Below are 27,393 nucleotides of genomic sequence, written 5' to 3'. Positions count from 1 at the left end.
ATCCACACACAAAAGCAGATTGAAACAGCAATTCACTTTGTCGACAGATCAGCCAACCAGCCCCAGCCGCTCTCTCAACAGAATGGGGCAGGAGTTGCCATGGACAGGGTAGCATGGCAGGCAAGCCCTTCTGGAACTGCCAGTCTGACATGCCCTTAAAGGCCCTCCTCCCCGCACCCCCTGCACATTAGAGGCTTTGCAACCCTCACAAGGAACAGCACAGCCTGTGCAGGGAGCACATGCAGCCCAAGGGAGACCCTTGTGTTGTGCTGCCAATCCATGGAGCCAGACCAGCCCCTGGTCATGTCCTGGACCCTGGAAGAGCTGCAGCAGCTGTCATCTACCTGTTGTGGACGTGTGCGTGCTACGCCGCCACTGGGGGGCCTGACCCCAGTGCCCTAGGGGTATCCTCCACCCACCCTCCCCCACACATCATCAGGCAGGTGTGGTGGTACCCGACCAGTACTGACTGGTGGGACCACCTCATCATGGTTGAGTGGGATGACCAGTGGTGGGTGCAGAGCTTTAGAATGCGCAAGGCAACATTTCTTGAGCTCTGCAACTGGCTCGCCCATGCCCTCTGCAGGGAAGACGCACAGATGCAGCCCTCCATCCCCCTTGAGCAACAGGTGGCCATCACACTATGGAAGCTTGGCACTCTAGACAGATACCACTCAGTTGGGAATCAGTTCATGGTGGCCAGGTCCATCATTAGGACTATGCTTATGCAGGTAAGGAACTCTCAGTTCACAGGCCTCACGATGTGGGGGAGGTCCTACCAGGGGGGAGACCCTCAAGTTGGGGGGCGGGGGCCAAGGGGGAACCCTCATCTCCAGGGGACCATGCGGTCCCACCCTCACCACACTCTCTCCTGGGGGGCAATAAGGGGGGCAAGGGCTCTTGGGGGGGATGGGAACCCAGAGGTGGCCAGGGATCCCCCCGAAATCCAGGGCCCACCTCCCTCAGTCCCTCATATATGCATTTGGTCCCCTCCTTTCACAGGTCATCAAAGCTATCAACGACACCCTGTTACAGAGGGTCATCTGGGTTGGAGACGTGGATGCAGCCGTGGCTGGCTTTGCCGCACTGGGCTTCTTGCACTGCTTTGGTGCATCTGATGGAACGCTCATCCCTATCCAAGCCTCGGACCATCACGACACCCTATACATTAACCAGAAGGACTACTACTCCATAGTCATGCAGGCCCCCAGTCGACCACCAGGGATGCTTCACAGATGTCTATGCGGGCTGTTCTATGTGGCCCACAATGTGCGAGTTTTCCAAAATTCCAGCCTCTGCCAGAGGATGGAGGTGGGGACATACGTCCTCTACCTGGAGCTTGCCATTAGGGACACCAACATGCCCTTGGGCGTAATGTGGGACACGGCCTAACCCCTGCTGCGCTGGCTCATGGACCCCACCCAAGAACTCTTTAACACCTGCCTTATCTGCAAACAGACCCCAGTGGAGTGTGCCTTTGGGTGGCTGAAGGCCCACTTCAGGTGTCTCCTCATCTGCCTGGATGTGGCAGAGCCTAATGCCCCGCAAGTGATGGAGAGCAAGTAGGCGTCCTTCTTCCAGAGGGTAGATGGGTGACACCAGCTACAGGTACAAGGAGCCATGAGCAGCCCCTAACAGCCAAGCCCATCATGACGGGCTGTGGATCCAGGAGGCCCTCCGGGACAGCTCCATCCACTATCCCCAAAGACCCTCCCCAAGGCACCTCTGCAGGGTCCTCGGGCCCACAGTCCCACTCTGTCCCAACCTGCCCAACCACGCTTCACTACCCCCCACAATAACAAGGAACGTGGGGGTGTTAAACAAATAGCTTTCAATTAAATAACTTAACCTAGGCATGTGTAAGGAAATAAATGTTCTGGAACAAAAACTGCTTACATTGTACAGGATAGGGTAACTACATACAGTGGGGGCAGCTTTAGACAGTGACAGGCATTAGTCCTGGCAAGGGGTGGTGGGCCACAAGCCACGACAGCCACTGGATCCCCTCCTGCCTGGGGTTCAGGGTCCTCTTTGGGGCTGGCTGGCCCTGACAGAATGCGGGGGGGGGCTGGCCAGACCCTCTGATGGTGCAGCTGTAAGGAGAAAGGGGAACAAAGTGAGTCCATCTCACAACAACCCCCTAGAGTCCACCCCCCACCCACCACAAGTGGCGGCACCCTGCCCCTGGGATGTTGGATGGGGATTTCCCAGGAGCACAGGCATGTGTGCCCTTCACAGTGGGCTTCCCTGTACAGGATTGGGCTGACTACTCTGCCCCCTCCTGGGTACTCTCACTTGACAGTCTATAGCCTAGAGGGCGCCTGAGCACACAGGAATTTCTGCATGGGTGGCAAACGAGCCAGGCGCAGAGCGGTCCTCTCAACACACACACGTGTGACCCTTGGCACTGTCCACTGGGATGGGTGCTGCCCATGTTACTGGCCTGTGCCCAGCCATGGCAGGGGCAGCCGCCCCACCCTGTCCCAACCCATAGCGTGTGCTCATCAGGTACTCACTTGACAGTCCATTGAACAGGTCCAGTGACAACCTGGATATCTCCTCGCTCAAGGGGCCTGAGTCCAGCACAATAATCAGGGTCCCCTTGGTCAAGTTGGGGTCAGATTCTGGCTCCCCCAAGGCTCCAGGATGATGGTCTGCCCTGGCTCCATCTCCTGATGGGATGGGGTGGCCTCCTCCATGGGGTCCAGGGTTACCATGCCATGAACACCATCCTCGCCCCTCCAAGAGCGGTTCAGTTCAGCACCATAGGGGCAGGTGGTCGTCCCTGCCCCCGATTGCCATCTCATATCCCAGGCCCACGTGTAGCCCTGGCAGAGCTCCTTCACTTTAGCCCGCACCTGCTCTGGGGAAGAGCGGGAGCCTGCTCCATCAGCAGTTGTGCAAGGTGGGCATAGCCCAGGACATTGCGGCGCTTGGCTGCTGGGTCCAGCAGAACAGCCTTGTCTGCACAGAGGACCAGGAAGTTGCCCACTTTTTTGTAGTCAAGGGTGGGTCCTAAGACCCCCTCAGGGGAATTCATAGAGGATCCAGAGGGGTCTCTGGCCACCTGTGCCATGGCTTCCATGTCAGGGAGTGGCTGCTGATTCATGGCTACAGACAGCATGGAGCCTGGACTACTTCCACATGGTCTACTTCCTGCTACAGGGCTCCTGGGCTCCCCACACCTTTAAGGGCAGCTGGAGCACCAAGGAAGAGAGCCCTGATTGTGGTGGAGAGAGCACCTCCCAGCTCCAGATGGCCGGTGCCATGGAGGACCCACCTGTCAACAAAAGTTTCCCCAGAGCATCTACACTGCAATTTTGTCAACAGTACTCTGTTGACAGAAGCATTATTCCTCATCATGGGGAGGCATAACACTGTCAGGACAAGTGCCGGGTTTTGTCAAGACACTGTTGACAAAACCCATTTTCTGTGTAGATACTCCATGAGTTTTGTGGACAAAACCTGGTTTTGTTGACAAAATTCTCTAGCGTAGATGCACCCATAGAGTATAAGGAATTAGCATTATACACCCAATATAGTAAGTAAGTATCTGGTTAATTTCATCCTTACAAATGGACCAGACCAAAGAAAAGTCATTTCATCATGGCCCCAAGACAATCAGATCAGATCTGATAAAAACCCCTCAGATTTATGGCTCTCTTCATACACTTCAAACAGACAATTGTTACCCTCAACTAAAATCCAATCACTAGCTTCAGCTGAATCTCAGTCTGAGGCAGTTTATACTTGTTAGTTTCTCCCCTTGAGGCCTTCTCTTCTGATCTTCACTCTCCTCTTTTCTTTATCCACTAATTTTATTTCCATTGCGATTGGTTTTATATGGGCCTCATTTTCATGATAATATGCATATGTGAGAAGGTGTGTGCTTGTCACTTACAAGACAGTTCTTCATCTTGTTACTGCAGTACCCTATCACTTAAAGAAAATTTCATCAGTTACTTTTTAATACATACATGCTGTATAAATCTTTGGCTCAGTCCCGTACAATGCAGATGTAAGTTCTGTAACTTTCAGTCATTGCTGGTTTTAAGTCCTCTAACTTTCAGTATGTTTTGTTTTGCAGTAGCTGGTAGGTCTATATTAAGTATTATAAGTTGGTAAGAAATTGTTTATAAATACCTTAAGTCTACAAGAAATCCTGGCTGTTCCTTTGTAAAAGAAATTGCTTTCTCTGAAGTGGGCATTTCTTCACAAAACAAGCAGTTCTGTAGCACATGAAAAGGCTAACAATTGTAATTGTTGCTGGGGAACAGGGTCTACCTCCCCAGGCTGAGATGGTCTACCTCCTGAGGAAATAACTGTTCATAAGATGAGCCCCTGAAAAGGGCCAGGGAAGGGGAGCGAATGGGGGGCATGGAATGAAAGGGGATGGTGTAGTCAGATCTGATGATCTCTAATGCCCACTTGACGGCATGAGCCATTAATCATGAGCCATTCGTGATGGAAGGGATGAAGGTGATTGGAGAAATGGAGGTTTGATTGCATTAGAGAGAGGGAGAGATCTTCTGGACCCTTGACCTAAATTTCAAATATGCTTAGTTGAGTGCCTGTGTCATTGTTGTCATCAATCATACGATCAAGGCTGTTAAAGAGTAATATGAGTATTTATTTCTCTGGTATGGCTGGTATCGAAACTAGTGTCTTTTGTGGCAGGTATATTCATTCCCAAAGATTGCAGAGTGTCTCGAGGATCCTTCATGGAGTGAAGCACTTCCTTGAAAGTTACTGTGAAAATTTTCTTCGTATTGGAAGGAAGATCTTCCACGGTGTTCCGGACCTCTCTGGAGAATGTGGATGAGTTGCACCAGGAGGCCCACCTCATAACTATCATAGTGGCTGTGGTTCGTGCAGCTGCATCCATGGTATCAAGAGCCACTTGGAGTGCACTGCGTGCAACTGTTTGTCCCTCTGTGATGAGGGCTTGAAATGGCCATCTTTTGTGCTCTGGGAGATCCTTAATAAAGGCTGTAAACTCCACGCAGTTTTTGTGGTCATAGTTAGCAAGTAGTGCAGCGTAATTTGCAACCCTGAACTGGACTGTGGCTAGAGTGTAAACTTTGCAGCCAAAGTTGTACAGTCCCTTATTAGCTCTGTCTGCTGAGGTATATCTAGACTGTTTTTGGCCTTTTGATTCGCTGCCTCTACCACTAGTGAATTTGGGGCAGGATGGGTGGAGCGATATTATTTGCCCTTAGAGGACACATAGTACTTGTGATCTGTTCTCTTGCCTGTGAATGCTCTTGTGGCTGGTATTTCGCACACTGATTTTGCTGGTTCTAGAATTGCTATATATAAGGGTAAAGCTATCTTAGTGGAGGAGGGTGGCTGTAGTATGTCAGTCAACTCTCGTTGGGTTTCTGACACCTCCCCCATATCTATGTGGCATTCTGCTGCCACACGTTTAAACAGGTCTTGGAAATAGGCATAATCACCTACTGTGTGTGGTGGTGGAAGTGGAGCAGCAGCAATTGATGGTATATGGGCCTCATTTGGTTGAGAAGACATGTCACAGAGTATGTCCTCTGGCTGAATGGCAACAAGTTCAGTTCCCCTGCCTCAGCGGGCTCTGGAGGTGATGATCGAGATTCCATGATGGTCCTGTTAGAGGAGTCCTGTCATTTGCAGTAGGATGTACAGAGTCTCCACGGAATACAACATGGCTAGGGACCCCAGAGTGGTGGGGGGGAGTGACGGGTAGTTGTATTAGGGTTGGCGGACTCTTGAGGAAGGGAAGGGGTGAGGAGAAAGCTTGTATCCTTATCTGAGGAAAAGGGGGAAGCATCTCATGAGTAGCCCTGGTGCAGTGCCCTTGAGGTAGGCAAGAGGGATGCTGCAAGCAGAGGGAACGCTGGCACCTGGGAGACTTGAAAGTCTCTATGTGGAGTGGCCAGCTGTGGAAATATAACCTGTGTTGACAGAGCTGTGGTGTACTTTGGAGGTGAGTGCACTGAGAGCAGATTGGCTGTTGGTGCCGAGTCTGTCTGAAGTGTCAAAAGTGCTGCAAAAGAAACAGGGAGGGCAGCCGCATTAGTTTTGGCACCGATGATGCCTGAGGTGCCTGGAGCACTGACAGAGCTCACTCTTGATGCAGTCTGCAGAGGGAGCACAGATCTCAGTGGAGAGAATTTTTTTCTCTTATGTGCTTTCTGTGGTGAAGGTGCCTGCCACATTTTTGCTGCTTTCAGTGGCTTTAGGGACCTTGTGAGGGACATGGCTGGGGAGCCTTTGCTGAGCATCCCCTTTGTTCTGGGGTAGAGGCTGGCTGGAGGGACTTCTTTAAGAGGAATTTCAGCCTTAGGTCCCTGTCTCTGTGTGCCCTAGTTTTCATTTTGGCACGATGGGCATAATTTCTGGAGGATGTGCTCCTCGCTCAAACAGCAGACACTGACTGTGTACCCCAGCAGCCCTGGAACCTGTTAAAACTGCTGAAACAGAGGATTTTTTTTTTCCTTCTTCTTCTTTTAACACTAGCTAATTCACTAAGAGAAACTGTCCTAACTAACTACAAACTGTGAGGAGAGAGCTGATGGCACAACTTCTGAACTCCATCTCCAGCCAGCGATGGCAGAAAGGGATATGAGAGCTCCAGGTCCTGTGTGCAGCTCTTTAAAAAGGGAAGAGGAGTGGCAAAAGACATGCTCTACATGCACCCATGTTCACATGCACAACCCAGATGGCCACTGCTGAAAAAATCTCCATGTGAAGGCACAAGGATGCACCAACAGCTGGAGTGGAGCACCACAGGCACTCCTCTCAGGAAGAATCTTGAGTCTTCCTTTCCAAAGATACATCTCTCTATAAGTTGAGCCAGTGTAATGATGAAGGCCAAAGCGTGTAACACTTCAAAATAAACTCCCTCTTCTGGATGTTTATCAGCAGATCATAAACTTGGAGTAAGAATCATGGACTTTGTATTTTGAGCTAAATGTAGATCTTTAGAAGCCCAAATCAGGACAATGGCAAGAAAGGTGATGTGACTCCTCTCATCATTAACTCTTTAGCAAAGATCACTGAAAATGTGACAAGGCAGAAAAACAGGAACATATCTGTATTAATTATAGTTTCGTAAAAAGGAAGAGATTTCGTCAGGTCAGCAATTTCCAGGAACTCATACACATTCATCTTTCAATCACTATTTTTGTTGATATTTGCCTGGAGGCAAAGCAGGAGGAGGGACTTAGCAGTCTGACAAAGCCTGCCGCCAATGTAGTTTTGTCCAAGGCTGTCTTTAGAAACTTATTTCTGTTAGAGGGAGGGATTTAAATAGTGCTAACATAACCCAAGCAATTTATATGTAGTTGTGTTGGTCCCACATTATTAGAGAGCCATAGTGGGTGAGGTAATATCTTTTATTGGACCAATTTGCATTGATGAGAGTCACAAGCTTTCCAGCTGCACCAAGCTTTTCTTCAGGTCTTGACAAAGTACTCCTAGCATCAAAGCTAAATGCAAGGTAGAGTAGCCTCAAAAAATTCACTACTCTGCTAAATACTAAAAAACGGACTGAATAGAAACACTGGATATAAGGCTTATTACAACAATCTGAAGCACTAACACCCTCTTTTTATTCAGTATCTGCAGAGATATTAATAAGCTACTTAACTTTGTATGCTCCCTTATAAATATATTCTAAGAAATTACGCCTTGGATTTTACCCTGATGCTGTGATTTCTTCTGCCAATCTGAAAAAGAACTCTGTGGGCACAGCTACACAGCAAAGAAAAACTTGCAGTTGGCCCCTGCCAACCAACTTCAGCTCATGGGGCTCAGGCTGCAGGAGTTTTTCCAGTGCTGTGTATGCTTCCAGTCTCAGACTGGATCTCAAATTCTAGGATCCTGTGGGATAATAGGACCTTAGAGCTCAGACTGCAGTTGAGCACAAAAGTCTACACACCAAGGAAATATTCCCACAACCCAAGCCTCACAAGGCCAACTTGTCTGACACGGGCCAGTCACGCATTTCGTAGTTATTTCTTGTGTGGCTCAAAAGTTTGTCTCTCTCCCCATTAGAAGTTAGCCAAATAAAAGATGCTCCCTTACTCGCCTTCTCTTTCCAATAACACAGGCAAAGCAAGAGATGGCCATGCTTGAGAGCAGAATAGACTGCTTCATCCTTTTCTGTATGGGTCTCTGGGGAAGGAATTTTCCTTTCAAGCACAAAAACACAGATTAAACAGATTAATTATATTCTTCGTGTCCACTACCTCAAACTTAGGTGTCAATTTACTTTCTGCTTGGATACGTCATATTTCTGTACCTCTTTGAGTCATTTGTTTTTATAGGAACACTCTAGCCAGATGAGAATTACACTCCCTCAGCCCTTTTTTGGTGATGGCACAAATCATAATAAAACTGTCTTGCAGACCTTTTTCTCTTGCTTTATGTCTATGTCTTCAGAAAATTTTGCTAGATGGCAAAGGCTGTTACATACACATTTGGAGAGGCGTTCTGCATCTTTTTATGTTCTTCTCAACTTTGGAATTCTGATGGTAGAGAAAAAGACAAGGATTTGCTCCTTGCACACAAATCATTTCTTTTTGTAGAACTTTGATTTATTTGACTTCTGGCATAAATCAGAATTAACTAAGTATAATAATAGATTCCTTTTCTTTTACTTGATTTTCTAGATCACTAACGTGCTGAAATGATCCTTACTTGCAAAGCACACAGATAAGATTTGAGACTAACCATATGGGAACAGCATTTGCACTCTGTTTCTCATATTGAGAATGTGAAATATTTTAATGTACAACAGTCCCTTGAGTTATGCGTGAGTTGCTTTCCCATACACCCTTGCATAACTTGAATTTTGTGCAAGTCAGCGGTTGGCTTTTTTCCCCAATGGAACATACGTTCTGCAGCAGAGAAGCAGCACAACCACCTGGAGCTCCTCATACAAGGTAAGCCCTGGGGTGGGGTGGGGGGCAGTTGGGGATGGTTAAGCCTGGAGGTGGGTTAAGGCCGTCTGAGTGGGACAGGGGGATTAAGCCTGGGGTGGTTAGGACTGCAGGGAGGGTGGGGGGGCAGAGGTAAGCTGGAGCCCCACACGGGCAGGGTGAGCTGGAACCACGTGCGAGGGGGTTGAACTGGGGTGTGGGTGGGTTGAGCTGAAGCAACACGTGGGGGTGTTGAGCTGGGGCTGGGGTTGAACCAGGGCAGAGGTGGTGAGCCAGAGCCGCAGGGGGGTTGAAATGGGGCACACAGGGCCAGGAGGTTTGAGCCAGGGCTAGGAGAGTGGGATTTTGAGTTGCACTTAATTTGCATTAATGCAAGTTAAGCCCAACTCAAAATCACACATTGTGAGAGTTTAGTGTACTAAAATCCTGAGGGATCCTTTGAAGCATCAGCGAATGGATGAAGTTCTGAGAGGTTAAAGTTCTTGTTGCTTGTGACCTAAGAAACTGAACAGGGAATAGGAATCAAGAGATGAACCTGTTGTGATTAGTCAAAGGAAGATGACAGATTGCTTACTAAAGGATTCTGAGTGAAAAAAACCCTGTTTTTGTGGCAGAGCTACGTTTAAGAATAAAGCCACTTCCATTTCAATTTTTCTGATATTTATCCCTACGAGGAACAGGCAACTGGACTACAATAAATGAACGCTGTCCTACCTATGACTGGTATGCCATTTTGGCAGCAACTGGTGAATGGCTAAGAAGAATGTAAAGGGTTATCACTGGAGAGGGAATATTGAAACAGGATAATAAAAAATTAGTTAGAGGAAAGTTTCCAGAGAAACATTTCAGTATTTTGTTGACTTTTATTTTTTTAACCGTCTGCAAGTTAAGGTCCTGTCGGGGCTTACGCCCACCCCAGCTACAAGACTTCCCCTACAAGGGGGCATCCACTGAAAAGTACAGACCCCAAATGATTCCAGAGGACAACAACAAAGAAAACAGGGCTGGATGTGTATGTCATAGGGCCAAGATGAGGGAAACGGAAGGGGACACCGAGAAGATCGCCTCAGACAGCACCCACTGCTCCTCAAAGGTGCTGAACGAGACAGTAGACGCTGCCCAAAAGAACTGTGCCTGGATGCGTGAACGGATCAAGGAACAAAAGGAGGCCTCACAGTTACAGTGTCATCCCCTCCCCACAGACAGCTTTCCCTCCCTGATGTTGGAAAAGGCCACACCTTGGCCATGGCCAGAGGAAGCTAACGAGCAGGTCCCGCAACTTTGTGGGGCCACAGATGGGGTGTGAGAGAATCAGGAACTGTGGGGAAAAGTGCAGCCAGAACCTCAACAGGAGATTCTGGAGGAACCAGAAGAGGGCCTGTAACCTGGCACACTCAAGGCAGACATGCACTAGGGTCGCCTTCACGCCGCAGAAGGAATAAGTGTCAGGGATAAGGGTAAACCGCACCAAACACATGCCTGTGTTGACCACTTCATGGAGGACATCTGCAGGTTAAGGTGGCAGGAAGCCTAGACATCATCCAGGAAGCTACCAGAAGGCAGAACAGATTTACAAAGAGAGGACCTGCAAAAAATGGCTCTTTTTTTCTTACTTCTCAAAATTCAACTATCTCAAGCCCTAGTTTGGACAACATTCAGTCCTCATGGACTAGTCCCAGGCGTCACAATCTGGATATCTCACCAGCTTTCATAATTAGCAATGTGATCTTTCTGCTACTAGAAAGAAGATAACCCCAACTTTCCAGTGACTGACCTTTACCCTTAGAAGACTGCAAGAATTTTAAGATAGACATTTATATGCAGAGAAATACAATTTTAAACCCTTTTTAGAAGTCTTTAAACCTACTGCACAAAATATTCACATTCAGTTTATGTTCAAAGTAGGATTTGCAACCTATTGTGCTGGGCTCTGTATAAACACAGAAAAGAGACAATCACGATCCGAAACAGTTTACTATCACAGACACAATTTGATGAAGGGCTGAGAATATAGATGAATATGGTGAAGAACTGACGCAGCTTTGTTACTGTATTGTATTGTGTTCGTATCATGGGGCTGTCGCAAAAGAGGAAGAACTTGGACAACGTGGAGAAGGTCTACTGAGACTAAAGGACAACAACTGGGGTACTTCTGGAGCCAGCTAGAAGTTCTGTCCCAGGACAGAGTGAAGTGGAGGAGACTTGTAGATGATCTATGCTCTACACGGAGTACAAGGGTTAAGTAGTAGTAGTAATAATATCCCAAACATAAAGGGTTGCACAGAACAAAGTACAGAAGTATTTAAGGGAGAAGCCAGATGATGCTTCGTACAACTTCCAGAGATTTCAAGACAATAAACTTCAAGGTAACAACATTATCACTTACAAAAATGCAATATAAGTCAAATTTAGAGGTTTACTACGACTTTTTCCCAATCCTACACTGAGATTTATGATAAATACACCACCTGGGCTTCACAGGTGGAGAGATACAACAATATATTTTCTGTAAGACAGTACAGTACTTTCATAATACATAATATACAGAGAACACATAATGGTACGCAGCACTTATTTGGAACACTTGCTTAGTTTAATTGTGGCTTTGCTGTTCACAAGTAATGCACTGTAATCTCACACCAATAAAAGCTTTACCCCACATAACATCACAGGGACTGTACAATATGCACGTGTGCGCATGTACAGAAACATTCACGTATTTTTTAAATATTTGACAGTATTCAGCTTCAAAAGAGTTCAGCATTATTTGTCTTGTAATATTAGCAACTGCATACAGTATGCACAGCAATACAATGCTTTCACAGGGCACACAACAACGTGCACCTATGTACTGAAGAAATACTTCCCCCAACTTTATTTAGAAGTCTGTACTAAGAGATTTAAGATAAGTCATGATTAAGTCAGGTATTAGGGTAAGAATTTCAATTCATGAAAATGGGCTAAATGTATGTTCTGGAGTCCTCAATTACCAAAACACATTTTTCCCCTTAATGTAACAAAAATATATTAGATACGCATCTACCCTGAATTGGTGTAACTTTCTATTCCCATTCAAATAGTTCCATCCAATCTATTTATACAAGTATCTTTCAATCATTAATTGCCTCCACACAGGACAGTCTGATGCCAGCCCCCAAGATCTTTTCCCAAGACAATTTGCCAAATTAACTCCAGTGATACTTACAAATAAACATCCTATCTGTGCTCTGCATTTCTGGAACTGTAGAAATCATGCATCCCTTTCATTAGCCTAGTTCTTAAAAAAGGTTATGTTGAAGGCCCTTTGAAGAAAACAATTCCAAATCAAAAGGAAAAAACAACTCCAAAGTGGTATACTATAACAACCATCTCAAGATCAAAGATACTAAAGATGCTAATGAAAACTCCCCTTGCACAGTTACAGCAAAAACATTTAAATAAGTTGGTTAAAGTCACAGACAATAAGGACTGCAGTAAGAACCAGGAACTAAGTGAAATATTGTCAATGAGGACAAAAATACAATTAGGAAAACAAAACCTTAACAGAAAAAATAAAATCTCTAATTTTTTTTACCTTTTAAAACACATGCTATACACTGCATTTTAGTCTACGTCCTGAACTAATCAGTAGCCCAAAGAAGTTACAATTAATGGATGAGATGTTCAGAAACTTATTAATTCATTGGTCGAACATTTTATATTAAAAATAGCTATTTTTAACCATGCAAACATGCAATTTCCACTGCTTGTTCATATCAGTACAATTCAGAATTACAACAGAACTACTCATGTCTGCACCCCTTTCAAATTTCATTTAGAATAAAATACTGGCATAGTAAAGTTATCACAGGCTAATTGTTTTATCTTGAAAATTACCCTAAATGTCAAGCAACTAAACATGCAGTACCAGAAAAAGCAATGTCCGTTCACGGTTTTAAAACTGAAATATTATGTATAATCACAAAGTGGACACAAAAATGCAATCGTATATTGGGTATAAAGTGGCATAACTTCATTTTTATGGTGACACTGGTCCATAGACTACAGAGGCCACTGTCTGCAGATGGTATCTTACAGTTTTCAGACACATCGTGAGAATGCCACAAGATGTTCCAGCGAGCGCCATTCTCCGGATGGCTTGTAACATCTGGGATAAAATTCTACTGAGAGGTGGAGGTGGCCCAGAGGCAGACTCCCTATTACCTGAGTTCATAAAGTTTGTTCCAATGTTGGACTCTCAAACCGTCAAGCCCTTCAGCTTCACAGGAACAGGAAATCGCCAAGACCAACCATTTTGCTAAGCATTGAAGACAGACATTTCCCAAGGTTTCTTCTTTTTTCATAAATATTGAACGTTAAATGAAGCACTGAAAAGAGGAAGGTCCTCTTCAAACAAATTAAAATTGTTCTGAATTAGAAACTAAACCAATTAGAAACTTTTATTTATGACTCTAGTTTTAAAAAAGTGGAACTACCACCATGGAAGTATAAAGACAAAAAGAGGCAAACCATTAAAAATGTAGAGTTCACTTTTCCTGTATATATCACACTAAAAAAATTAGAGCATGCCAAAATAAAGCCAACACAGAATTTCAGGAACATAATATATCATTTTGCCTTCAATCTTATTATGATGTCACAAAACCCCACTCATATCATATCTATGAACTGCACCATCATCTACCTCTTATTCCAACATATATGTATATAACATACATTGAGGCCATAGCATACCAAAGATAGTAAGCTAAATATTTCTTGAAACTGATTTATCCACTTATAAGAATACCAGAGCCCTACTATCTGCTATCAGCAAATTATACTATTCTGCATAAGTACTGTAAAAGGGCAGAAATTTGAACGTATACAACAAAACTCATTTTATACTCCCTTAAAAAGTTTGATTGCCATTCATGAAAAACGCTACAATACCCCCACCCCCTTTCACAACTTAATTTTGCAACAATCATAAGATACTTTCTTATGTAAAGAAAGCATACACTACCAGACCTTCACCTTCTTTTTCATTATTTTAGATTTCCTCCTCACTTTTCTTTCTTCCTGACAGAATTCTTGGAGATGGACCAACTTAGTAAGAATGTAAGTGTATCAAGTGCATACATTACATTTGCTCTGAGCAGATCAAATACAAAAAGAGAACAGTGAAAAATCATGCAGCTAAAAAATAAATGGAAATACAATGAAGAACCAGTTGCTGTCCCTACACAATCCCCATCAATAATACTGCACATTTGGATTTTTTTAAAAAGACATTATCAAGCTGTTTTATTATCTGAGAATATTTTCTCTTGCTGCTATTTATAAAACACCTTGGAATGTGAACACTATTATTTTCTTCCATCATACATATAAAATGGTTTGCTATTGTAAGACTGCTCATTACTGTAGGCCTAATGTGATTAAACAAAAATAAGAGGATTGAAGTGTTAGTTAATTTTAAAGTAAAATACGCAGACATTCTACAAACAGATATAAGGGAAAAAGTAGGTTAAATATTTTAGAATTATTAACTCTGTCAGTGACGGTTACCTACACAATATTTTATCTAACTACGTCAATGAGAAGACAGATTCCAAATTCTGGAACCCCAAATCACATCTGTAAATATAATTTCCTGAACACTTTGATCTACTTTATGTGAAAGATTAATATAACGTGGTAAATTTATTAGGGAATGTTCAGTGATTTTAAATTGATCCAGACAGATGAAGTCTTTATCTTTAAAATACCAAGTCCACCATCCTCTGAAAACAGGTTCTACAAAACAGGTTCATATTCAGATATACAGGCATACACACAAGCATGAGCCCACCCACACTTTTTTCAAAGTACAGCTGTAGCTTGAGGGGCTGAATGCACCAAATAAATACAAAAAAGGCAGGGCTCCTTGTCCTGTAGTCTCACTTTCTTGTTAGCTTTGCTGTATCTCATGGCCTCTTAAAAAGGGAAAACTGAAAGACAGCAACTAAGGATTGTAAACAGGTTCCTACCAAATTCAGGATTCATTTTTGTCAATTTCATGGTCACAGGATTTTAAAAATGATAAACTTTATTACTTCAGAAGTTAAATCTAAGGTTTCTTTGTTTTGTAACTGTAGGAATCCTGACCCAAAAAGCAGTTTGGGTGGGGCCAGGGGGGTCTGTGACACTGGTACCCTTATCTCTGAGCTGCTGTTGGCGGTTCCACTGTCTTGTGAGCTGGGCAGCTGGAGAGTGGTGGCTGCTAACAGGGAGACGACTCTAAAGGCAGAGAGCTACCATCAGCATCTCAGAAGTGAGAATGGTACAGTATGATATGATAGTGCCAACTCTTATTTCTGCACTGTTGCTTAAGCAGCTGGGACCTTAGTCAAAAGTTGCCATTCTCTGGGTACCCAGTGCTGAAAGTGGCAGTACAGAAATAAGGGTGACATGGGTATGCTACCGCCATTCTTACTTCTGAACTGCTGCTGGCAGGATGCTGCCTTCAGAGCTGGGCATCCAGCCAACATTACTACCTCTGCTCTCTAGTTACCCAGCTCTGAATGCAGCACAGAAGTAAGGGTGGCAATATCGTGACTCTCTTAAAATAACCTTGAGAGTCCTCTGCAACTCCCTTTTGGGTCAGATTCCCCAGTTTGAGAAATGCTCGTCTTCCCCTCATGAAATCTGTATAGTATTGGATGAAAAGCACATTGAAGGCCAGATTTCATGGTCCGTGATGCTATTTGCATGTCTGTGAATTTGGTGGGCCCCTAATCAAAGCAGGATTTTAAGAATTTGAGCCTTCTTAAAACATAGCCATTTTCCCCCTATCTTTATTTCAACATGCTTCCTACTAAGGATTACTTGTATCGGACAGCACAGTATATTGATCTTAAACATTCCTTCTCCTCTGGTGGAACCCAAAAATCCAAAGCACCTTTTTCTAAGAGAAGAGAAGCAGAGGATCAAACTCTCCCTCAACCCTTCCACTCACACTGAGTACAGGCTATGTTAACACGAAAATCCTAACTTCTCCTCACCACTTCCCTTAAGAGTGCAAGCATCCTCTATTACTTCTTCTGACCTGGAAGATATGGGACCATACCACAGACTATAATTTAAATCTTCCATTAGGCAGCTCAAAGTACCAGAAAAGTCTGATATTTATGAGTGAAAAACGGAAACAAAACACAATGTAAGAATGTGTGCCCAAACATCAAGTTTACATATCAACATTATTTATATACCATATACACAGACTGTGTACATACCTGTGCACAACAGGTTAAGGATAATTTCACAAACAATTTAGAATACGGATTTCTTACACGAAACAGCTTTTTTACATTTTAATTTTGAAGGTCATAGAAGGATAGACATTAACAAGATAGATAATATTGTTTCCAACTATACAGTGAATAAACTCAGTATACTTTTGTTTTGAGGAAAGAATGTGGTTCTTTCACAGTGGCTATGGTTACACTAGCAAGTTTTGCAGGTGAAGCCCTGGTTTTGTGAACAAAACTCATGGAATTTGTCAACAGTATCTGGACAAAACACATCACTTTTGCTGGCAGCATTCTGCCTCAAAGCTTTGAGGTTTAAAACTGTGTTGACAGATTCTGTTGACAAAAAAAACTGTTTGGTCGTTCTGGGTGGCCCTTCTCTCGACAGACAGGGCATCCACAACAATGGGCAACCCTGACCGCTGTGCTTCCGGGTGCCTACTTTGTCGAGAGAGCAGATGGGCAGTCCTGCTGCTCTGTCGACAAAGCAGAGCGCTCTCCCGATTTGCTTTTGTGTGTGTGTGGCTGCACTCTGTCAACAGAAGTTTTGTCGGGAAATCTCTTCTGACAATGACTTCTGTTGACAGAGTGCTATCATGTAACCAGTAGCCAGTGATAATGAAAAACTCTCTGACAGACTTTGTGAAAGTCTTTATTTGCTATTTTCTGAACCTAAATATGTGTAACTAATGTATGCCAACTCAAAGCACTAAAATAGTAGTATCTCACAATGCAGAAAAAATCTCTATTGTAGTAAAAGTTTATGGTGCATACACGATATACATTTTTTAATCTTTCTCTTGACCTTTTCAGATTTATCTTTTTCCTTCAAAATACCAACCATGAAGCAACTTTATCAACTATGCACTTGCCAATCTAAAAAAACATACCAGTGAATTTTTAATGGCTCACGAGTATAAAATGCATTCTTAAAATCTTTTTCCTTCTTTTCTAATTATGTATAACAATACTTTAGGGAGAGAGGTTCATACTGGTCACCCAACAATTTCTTCCCAGAAATCATACTGTATTTTGACACATTTTGATCAACATTAATTCTGATCAGCTACCAGTTTTGTCATTAGCATTCGAGCTGCTATAAATATGTTATAATTGGAATCACCACTTCATCAGCATACCCTTCACAGAAGCCCTAAAAATCACCGTTAACACCTGTTTCCTGTACTACTTTCATCTCCCCATCTGCCCTCCTATCACAACCACCATTTATTTGGCCTAACATTCATAGTTTGTGATACTGAGATGCTGCGAGGATGGATAAACAAAAAATCTTATACATCTTAGGCCTTTTCTTCATGACTTTCAATTTATACTGACAAAAACAACCCAAAGCTTTTCTTACATTTCTCCATTTTGGAAGGTGACTGAACAACCCACTCCCCCCCACCATTTTCTATATCTCTCATTGCTCTGATATTTTGTCATGCTACAGCTAGTGAAAAGCAACATCATGGGTTAGTATTATGTCTTCCCTCATTACAGTTATAAATTTAATTAAATTGCTTGTATTGTTGTTAAAGGCACACACTCCCCACAGCACTTTCTCGTTTTAATTGCCTTTTATCTTATGTTCCCTTAACTTAGATTTCCAGTGCACTGCCATTATTTTAATTATGTTCAACTACATTCATTCGTACAAAACAAAACTATATTCATTCATATATATCTTAGATAACATTTTCATCTAAAAAAGACCTGTCTATGCAAACACTAAATTACTAATTACAATTCTGGCAACTCATTTCCAAAATATATAATAAATAGTCAGCTGTTCTGCTGCACACAGATTAAATGATTTAGTTCAAATAATCTTTTTAATTTGAATTGGTCTTGTGTTAGCCTCCAATGACAATTTTCTTAACACAAGTTTCTAATAAAATTAAATCTTGAGCAAAACAGAAGTAAATATGTTTAGTTATTTAAAGCACCAAAATAGTCATTAAGAGTACATCATGCAACAAAAATCTGAATGTCAAAAATAAAAACAAAATTTTGAAATATCTACTTAAATGAAATAGCTACTTATAACAACTCTGATTGACAGTTAAAATAATTGCTTTAAAAACACTTCTGAGTCATTTTGTCCTTACCTGCAGGCATGAACCATTATTACTGCATGCAGTGACTGTTCCATTTCCTAGCACAGACTTGAAGAAGCATCACATCTCTTACAGAATGTGGCTAATTTGTGTGTTTGCAATTCCTATGCTATTTGCAAAAGGACACTCCCTTTCAGCATAACAGGATATTTAGTGGTTAATAAATTTATATTCTCCACTAACCTAATTTAACAGCAACCATGGTAACTGGATTTCCTCTAATACAAAATAAAAAAAATCTAATTTTTGAAACTGAATTTAGAAATCAAGATGCCTTTTGTACGAAAACACAAACAGCACACAGACTGGAACAACAGTATACATAAGGCATAGTCTGCTGTATTTTGATTTGCATGCTGCTGTTGATTAGACTTCATTAAAAACAAAAATCAATAACCCTTTGCAAAAAGACACAAAGCTTAACCAAAAACACAGCATCAGTCAATACATTATGATAACCAACATGCAATACATCAACAATATCAGCAAACTGATGAGAAAAAATTGCCCTATGCTGCTTCTTTGCAATGCTACACCATTAATTGTTCATGCAAGAGATGTAGCTGTACCTTTCTGAAGAGGACGACTTCTCAGAGTTAACTGACATCAGCAGCTCAATCTTCTGCTTGATCTCTGGAAAAATCAAAAAATATTCACAACCAAGATTGCCTGCCCCTGCTTTCCAAAGTCTTATTATCAAATGATTTGTTTTCCTAATCCCTTTTGTTCTGAATGAGGCCACAAGATTCACAGCATTTCAGTAAGAACTGATTCAACGGTGTTCTAAAGGAAAAAGCTCCAGAGGCATCAGGCCTTGCTAAACTATGCACATGACTGTTTATGAAAGCAGGAAGTACCATTTCTTTTAAGCAGAGGGGTGGTTCCTCTTTTGAGGTTGAGCTAACATATTTACTAGATGATTCTTATCGTAACAAATTACAAGCCGCTCCACAAATTCCAGCTTTTCAGAAAAATCAAATAGTTTGGGGAGTAAATTATTCTGCAGCTTTGCTACCTAAACATATTTACTGCCCTTCAGAACCTTCATTTCAAAAGCCCTGAAAAATATGGCTCTTTGAATTATTTTTGTCACAAAGAATGAAGTATTAAATCACTACTTCGGCATAGGGATCAGAAATCAAACAGAATTCTACAAGTGTCAGTTTCTTATATTAACATTACAGGGTGCCATTTCAAATATACTTTGAAGGCCAATATCTAAATTTACCTTCGATTTTTTTTTATACCCAATACCTTAATTGCTCCTCCTAATGCTCACAACCAATGAACAGCAAAATCCATTAGCAGAACAGGCTGATACATAACGCTTATCCTAAAAGAAATGCCCTGACAATGCCATCTAGAACAGAAATATTTATATTCAGATAAATTTTACTACTAGACTCCTGTTAGGCAAGGTGAGGGGGGTGAAGGAAGAAATATCCTCAATACCATCTGTGACTTCTGTTTCATGAGATCTCAAAACCAAGTACATCTGGATGGTTTTCAAAAATAAATTAAGATTACCATGTAGCCAGAAACGCTGTTATTTAAATGTTTCAGATGAAAACCAAAGGGTACTAGCACAATAGAGTTGACTGATTATCATTTTAAGAACATACTATAGCACAGCTGGAAGCACAACATTTATGTAATGTCATTTGACTCTTCCCATTTTAAGATCCAATTTTCTATTTCTGATAACATTACTGAACTTAAACTATTCAGGATGAAATTTTCCATGCCCGAGATCTACTTCAGGGTGCTGCATTTATTTTTCAGCTGAAAAAACATTCAGCCATTTCTGAGCATAAGATTAAAAAAAGTATGATCTTCCCATGTGAAAATGAAATCTTATAACCATTTCCTTGAAAAGCTCTACCACTTTCATAGTTTTGAAGCAAGGGCTTGGAATTTATGGGGCAGTACAGTGGGGGTGAAGGTCACCTTGCTGTTCACAATAGGTCTTTTGCTTTCCCCAAATTGCAAAAATTTGAAAAAAGTCTCAGTTCATACATGCTCAGTAGAGATTAGTAGAATTTGGTAGCTAAATTTTCCCATGTCCACTGTCTGTATTGAGCCAACTCCACCTTGGGGATACCAGGATTGAGCACAATTTTCCCTGCTATTGCCTCTCCCAGCCATTAGGGGCCACTAAGGTAGCGGGGATAAGAAGTGAGATGCACTAGCAATGTACTGCTGATGTCCCAGGCATGAAGGAGGAGGAAATAAAATGCAAAGGGGAGAGCAGTACCAGGGAGGGAGCTGAGGAGACCAGAGGGGAGAGAACTGGGAGGGACAGGAGACAAGTGCAGTAGAAGAGGGGGAGGACCTCAGGCATATGGTTGGGTCTATGTAATGAAGGGCACTAGCAGGATGTGGATGGGGATTAAGAGTGGAAAGGAAAGGAGCAGAGAAGAACAAAAACTGGGACCTGAGCAGGAGAGGAAGAGAAAGGAGCAAAGACTGAGATGGAGGGAAAACGTCTAGGTGTGAGAGGGTGGATAGAAGCAGAGAAAGGACACCAGGAGCCAACAGAGACAGGAGCTGGGATGGGGTGGGGGCAGAGACTGTCTGAGGATGGGGAGAGGGAACACAGGGGCTGAAGAATCTAGAACTATTAGACAACCCTTCCCTACAGAACCTGGAATTGAACCCAGGAGTCCTATGTCTCTACATCACTCTGATGTCAGCAGACGGGAGTGAAATGCATTGGCAATACATATCTCAATACCTTCTAGTGGCTGGTCCACATAGAGCACCACAGTAAACTCTTTGATATCCGGCAGCCCCGGACCAATAGGTTGCTGGATATTCAAATATTCTGGATAATAGAGAGGTATACCTAGCAATGCATAACACTAAAGAAAAACAAGATTAGATATTAAGAAACAAACAAAAATGTATGCAGAGTACTTTATTTACTAACAACAGTAGTATTGTACACTGTAAACTTGTACTGTATTTGTTGTATTTACTCTCACTATACTGTACTTACGGAAAACATAAGTAAAATTTACTTATGGTTAAAATGCTGGTTATTTGAGAGTTCTGGATAACAGAATGCTGGATATGAAAGAGTTTACTGTACTATCGCTCTGCTAGCTCAAGCAGTAGAGCTCCTTCTAAGCTGCATGTCTGTGCAGCTGCTTAAATAGGGGCTCAGGGATGCTGTGCATGGAACCGTCATTGCCAGGGAAGAGGCCCCCAGTCCTCTGGCTACAGCAGCTTCTTTCTGGGGCCAGAGGAGTATGCCTCTTCTGTGGTCACTTCCTGCTGGGGCTGAAGGAACACATCTCTCTAATCAGTGTAAGTAACCCACCTGCATAAATCAGTATTAAGGTATCTGGAAAAAATCTCCCCTCAACCCAGCACTATGGATCAGGGGTCAACAAACCCCAGCACAGATGCCAAGAGTAGCATGCAAGCCAGTTTTCATTGGTACACGAGGTGGGACCTCAGCCCTGCTCCTCCTCCTGCATGCACCTGGGAGCTTGCTCAAAACCATGCTGCCTGTGGATTAACAAAAGATCAGCTAATGCTACCAACCACTACCTAAAGAGTAAAGCTCTGCATCTTTATTTATTTATTCATGAAGCTGTTCTAAGCAGGAATATTAGCAATTTTAGAAAGTATCACCAGCACTCGGACCATACACAGAGGTCAAAAGGTCAAATTTCAGCACTCTACCTTGGAAGGGTTGCTGATCCTTGCTATAGATCAATCAATAGAATCACAGAGGTCTGAACACCTAGGGAATGCGAGGTGTCTGTAACTCTGAAATGTTCATAACTTTGAATAAAAAACATGGTTGTTCTTTCAAAAGTTTACAACTGAATGTTGACTTCATACAATTTTGAACCCTTATTATGCAGAAGAAAAATCCTTCTTTTAAACATTGCAGTTTAAATAAAACCTGGTATGAAAAGGTTCCAATGCTGGGATTTCCACAACTTTTCTTGGTAACTTAATCCTTATAAATTATTTTTTCCTAGTATCTAATCTAAATCTCCCTGACTATGAAATAGCCTTCCTGCTTCTTGTCACAGTCCAGAGCAGAATGAAAACAACTGATCACCATCCTCTTTGTAACATGGGCAGGAAGAGGTGGGGTGGAGATGAACCAGGGATGGAAATTTACAGGAACAGATGGAGTGGGAGGGTGGGAAGAGGCAGGTTAGGAACAAAGCAGGAATGGGGGACTTTGAGAAGGATTAGAAGGGGTTATTATGAGGGGGGGCCGTTCCCCAGGACCCTCATGCCCTTACGGAGGAGCCCTGCTGAGCACAGCCCCTGCAGAGGCCAGCCATGGAATGGGGGTGGCTGACAAAAGAACCATAGATGCAGCACGCAGATGCCTTGAGCACCATGACATTTGGGATAATTTGATGCCCCGTGAGGCTGTGTATTTTGCTTATCACTAGGGATGGCCCTTTGGAGAAGGACATATAACTCCTTTCTTCCCTGTTTTGGATAACGGTGAAAGTGACAAAAATGGAGGAGGAAGCAGAATTAACACTCCTTTTTGTCCAATCACAGGTAAGCAGAAATATCATTTTGTTCCTATTAGCATAATCAACAATTAATTATTTAAACAAGTTAAAACTTAAATTACCATTATTGAGTTTCAGAGTCAACTCCCTTTTGGGCTGAATGGAAGCAGTTCATGCTTCTCTCAGAGCTATTGTCTTTATCTGTTCACAGATTTAGGCACACATCACTATGTTGTTTGTTCACAAGAGGTTCATACCCAGAAGATTAACACTGTAAAAATAAAAAGCAATCAAGTAGCACTTTAAAGACTAGCAAAATAGTTTATTAGGTGAGCTTTCGTGGGACAGACCACCTAATAAACTATTTTGCTAGTCTTTAAAGTGCTACTTGACTGCTTTTTGTTTTGATAGTGTATAGACTAGCACGGCTTACTCTCTGTTACTATGTAAAAATGTTCTTTTTAAACGAAAGCTTAAAATCTAGACCCTAATTATACCACCAATTTTTAAACAGACATTTTGGACACCTACTGGGATACCCAACCTTCTGATCTCACAACTCGCCCACCACTTACTCAACCAACCTTCTAAAACAAACCTACAAGAACTTAGAAGCTTTCCAAGGCAATTCAAAGGATAAATAAGTTGAGAAACAATTAAATACAAGGAGCCAGCTTAAGTACCAGGAAGGCCTGCCAAGCCAGTCTACTGTACTGTCAAATAGCTGATCACCTATTCTTTAACCACAGTCAAATATTGTGAATTAGGCCAGCAAAAATGTCCTGATATATGTTCAAGCCTACTCTTTGATTGTATCACAGAGCTGCCTGTTAGCAAGCCCACTTAAATGTTTTGATCACTCATTTTACTATATGTTAATACCATCACTTGGAAAAGAAGCAAACCAAATGAAGCTGAGCATCTTGATTGGATGAAGTATTGTAGAACAGAAAGAGAGAGAGAGAAACTATTTGAAGATTAGACAGTATGTATTCATGTGGCAGTTTACAAAGCAAATTAAACAAGTTAAAGACATGACTGCTGACATGAAAATCTTACAATCCAATCTGTGACTAGACCAATGTACAGAAATTAACTCAGAAGAGTGTGGGGGATGCATAGCCAATAAGTCTTTCCCTTAAAAAAAAGTTTCACAGCTATTACACTCCAATTAACAACTCCCCAACTTTTCACAAAGCCAACAACAACCTACATTAAATGCCCATTTAAACAAAGCACTTCTGCTCCCACACAACAAACCTTGCTGATAATATAAAATGTTCTTTGCTGATGAGGGGGTGTGACATCACTTTTTTGTACAGGCCCGTCCCTTGCCACTCTGTTCCTGCTGTTGATGATTGCTGAAGAGAGAAGTCATCTGCCACATATCCTGAGGCCCTTCACGTGATCTAATACTCTGTAATAGTCTTGGGAGAGAAAGGCAAGGTCTATACTACACCAAAAAGTCAGTCTGAAGCTGTGCCTATACTAGACATAGCAGTTGACTGTTGATACACAATTTTACCTACGCCAATTGAGTAGCTAAAACTCGACGTATCAGCGGTCGATTGCTATGGCTGTATACACGGAAGAAGATTGAATGGGAATGTTTCTCCCATCAACCTTCCTTAATGGAGGCTGATCTTCTGCAGTACTGTGTCTGTAGGCTAAGCTAAGCAATTCCAGCTATAACTGTGCATCTGGAATGAACGTATCCTAGATCAACTTTTCTGGCTGCCCACACAGAGGAAGAGACCTCCCTTACTCCTGGTGAGAATGAGGAGTACCAGGACCAACTGTAGAGCCTGAAGGTTCGATTTAGTGTGTCCCCACTAGGTACGCTAAATCGAACCCTGGAAGATTGACCCTGAAGGAGTTGATCTTCCAGTAAATGGGGACATACCCAGAGAGGGCAGCACACCCAAAAACACTGACTGTCTGGAATCTTCTGGAAAAGCAATCATTAGAAACAGAACTGAATTCCTGCTGTAGGCCCCTCTATATAAAGGTGTCTCTGATTGTTACTGGGAAGATCCTGTGTGGGAAGATCTGACTCAATTCCCATGAGGCTTTGGGAAGAAAAGGGAATAAAAGGAGGTTTTTTCACTAAGCTGGAAAAAGAAGATGCTGCGCTCCCTGTGGCTGAAGAGTTAAGGTTGACTGAACAGACCTCTTCAGGGCAGGTGTGAAGTTTTCTCCCAGCCAGGAACTGCTTTGGAGACCTACAGCCTGCTACTGAGAGACCCTGTAGGAAAGGAACTTTATCTATGTCTATCAAAGTGCTGCAAGGGCCAGTTCCAGGTCAGAAGGACTGGTCAGCTTGTTGCCTCACCTGGACTGACACACAGAACCTTCACCAAGCTTCCTGCCATCTGGTGGAACAACAGCCACATGCCAATGTACACAAGTAACTGGAACTTTGAAAACTAAAGTGTGTGGAATAACTGATGGCAATGTACATGCTAATTATACGTTTCATTTACTTTTGTGTATATTGTTAATTGATTTTATTCATGTTTAGTCTGTTTCACTAAACTGTTATGTAAAAGTATGTGTTAAATCTAATTAGGTCTTTTAGATACATACTATTTATAATCACTTTTTGGGAGTTAAATTCAGATTATAACAGGAATACATTTCCTGGAGGTCTCCAAGGCATACTGTTAAGGGCACACAGGGGACAGCCAGGTGGAGACACCACCATTTTACAGATCTTTAGAAATCAGGCATGGAAAAGGGATTCTTAACTATCCAACATCACCACTGGGACACTCAGGATCTCCTTTAACATTAAGCTCTTCAGACACACAGGCACCCAAGTGAGTGCTGCCTGCGCCTGTGTAACCCAGGGAGGACAGAAAAGGGGTTACAATGCTTACTGTGTGAAATACAAGAGACATTTCATAACCTAGAGAGCATTACAAAAGTTAAAAAAAAAAGTCATTAACATTGACATAAATTACATAAGGAAAAATCATTTCTGTGAATGATTTTCCTAGTCATGAACATGGAATAATTTAATGCTAAGCATAAGCTCTGTTCTTCCACATACATAACATTTGCAGAAATAATAGAGAAATACTTGCTGAATTCTTCTGACATATGTCCCATGGCTGTCAAATATAGATGATTATTGCAGTCCAACAGTAAGAAATGGATAACCGGACACCATCAAAAATTGTTTGGTTCTCTCCTTTCTCATTTTACTTGACTTTCTGCATCATCATCTTTTGATAAGCTCAATAATGTGAGTGACAATGAAAGTGAAGCTAATTTCATTTTTTTGTCTTCTAACAAGATTTTTGCTACTCCATCTGTTTCAGTACTGAAAACTCTTACTCCTGGAAGGCCTTCAGATGTGCAGCAAATTGGTATTAACAGGATGGAATGCCTCATCATCAGAATAACTGGATATTTCCTAGAGGTATTTATGCTAGTAATATCACATTTCTTACAGTAGAAATTCCTTGTATGCTAGAATTTTTTTCATAAATTGCTTCCAGTTTACTAAGCATCAAGTAGGAAATAGTTTGCAGGAAATCTTCAGAATGATGAGGCAGACAATGTGGAAGAGAGTTGGTGTCCCTATTGCACAAGCTCCTCATGTGTCTGCGGAGACTGATGGATGGCGCAATTCTTGTAATGAGGGCGTCATTGCTGGTGCTGCCTCCCAGTAGTAAGGTCTAGTCTTTGTAGTGGATTGAAGCCTGGTGGTCAAGGTCCAATGGACAAACCAAGTCATTATCGTATCCAGAGCCTAGATACAGGACAAAGGTCAAAACTGAGTAGTTAGAGTCCAAGGATCCAGGGAGCATCAGGAAAGGCAGGCAACGCTAAAGCAGGTCATTATCAGGGCTAGAACAAGGACTGGGCAGGGCAAGGACAAGACTGGAATAATCTCAGGAAGAGCTAGGGCAGGAACAAGACCGAGAGCAGGCTCAGGGTCTCAAGATTTTGATTCAGTGTGAGGAAACAGGAGAGTTCCTGGTATCAGTGGGAGGAAATAGCTGAGCCCAGAAACGGTTCTACTCCAGGACAGATTGATGCTGCATGCCTAAGCAGTAACTCACCAAATCCCTGATTTGGCTGTGGCAAGGGTTTGTCATCAATTTCATGGGAACAACTCCACACGACCAGCATCCCTCTTGTTCCAGTGCACAACTGAGCACCACCACACACAGCCCAACATGTTGCTGACCAGTTCAAAAATGCAATCAATTAACTAGGTTCAATGAAGATTATTTCACTGACAGACAACATGGTTAGCATCAAAGCTACTTAGACTTTCTTGATAAATGAACATCTACATCTTCTGTGTTATGAATATGCTGCCCACACAATGTAGCTTTCCATTGGTGATGTTGAAGATAGGGCAACTTCCTCTTCATGTGTCAAAATTTAAAAGCACTGTTAAGTTTTTTTAAAAACAAACAAGTACCACCAGTCATTTTCAGCCTTGTTTGGCAAAGCATTCAATTCCATGCATGCTGATTAAAGCTTTCTCAGAGGCATCTTCTATTAAATATCTCAAAGACCTTCATGTATGTGAGAAGGTTATTCAATCAGTTGCCTTTGAAGAAGGTCTGGC

The 27,393-nt window shown here is 42.5% G+C and overlaps 1 protein-coding gene across 10 annotated transcripts in view; it reads right to left on the bottom strand.

The window, feature by feature from the left end:
• SRPK2 (SRSF protein kinase 2) overlaps positions 1 to 27,393 on the bottom strand; it is a 241,489-nt gene that overhangs the window by 136,342 nt on the left and 77,754 nt on the right. For 8 of the 10 annotated variants that reach the window (XR_012648501.1, XM_075016740.1, XM_075016767.1 and 5 more), the window contains one exon: positions 18,882 to 18,945. The exons of the other annotated variants lie outside the window; for them this stretch is intronic. Coding sequence is in view for 7 of the 8 variants with exons in the window: in XM_075016708.1 (XP_074872809.1) it covers positions 18,882 to 18,945 (64 nt within the window). In the remaining variant the exon portion in view is untranslated. The remainder of the gene's footprint in view (positions 1 to 18,881; positions 18,946 to 27,393) is intronic. 10 annotated transcript variants of the gene reach the window in all.

Source organism: Carettochelys insculpta, chromosome 1 (assembly GCF_033958435.1).
Source record: "Carettochelys insculpta isolate YL-2023 chromosome 1, ASM3395843v1, whole genome shotgun sequence".
Classification (NCBI taxonomy): domain Eukaryota; kingdom Metazoa; phylum Chordata; order Testudines; family Carettochelyidae; genus Carettochelys; species Carettochelys insculpta.
This window is presented reverse-complemented; position numbering and strand designations above follow the sequence as displayed.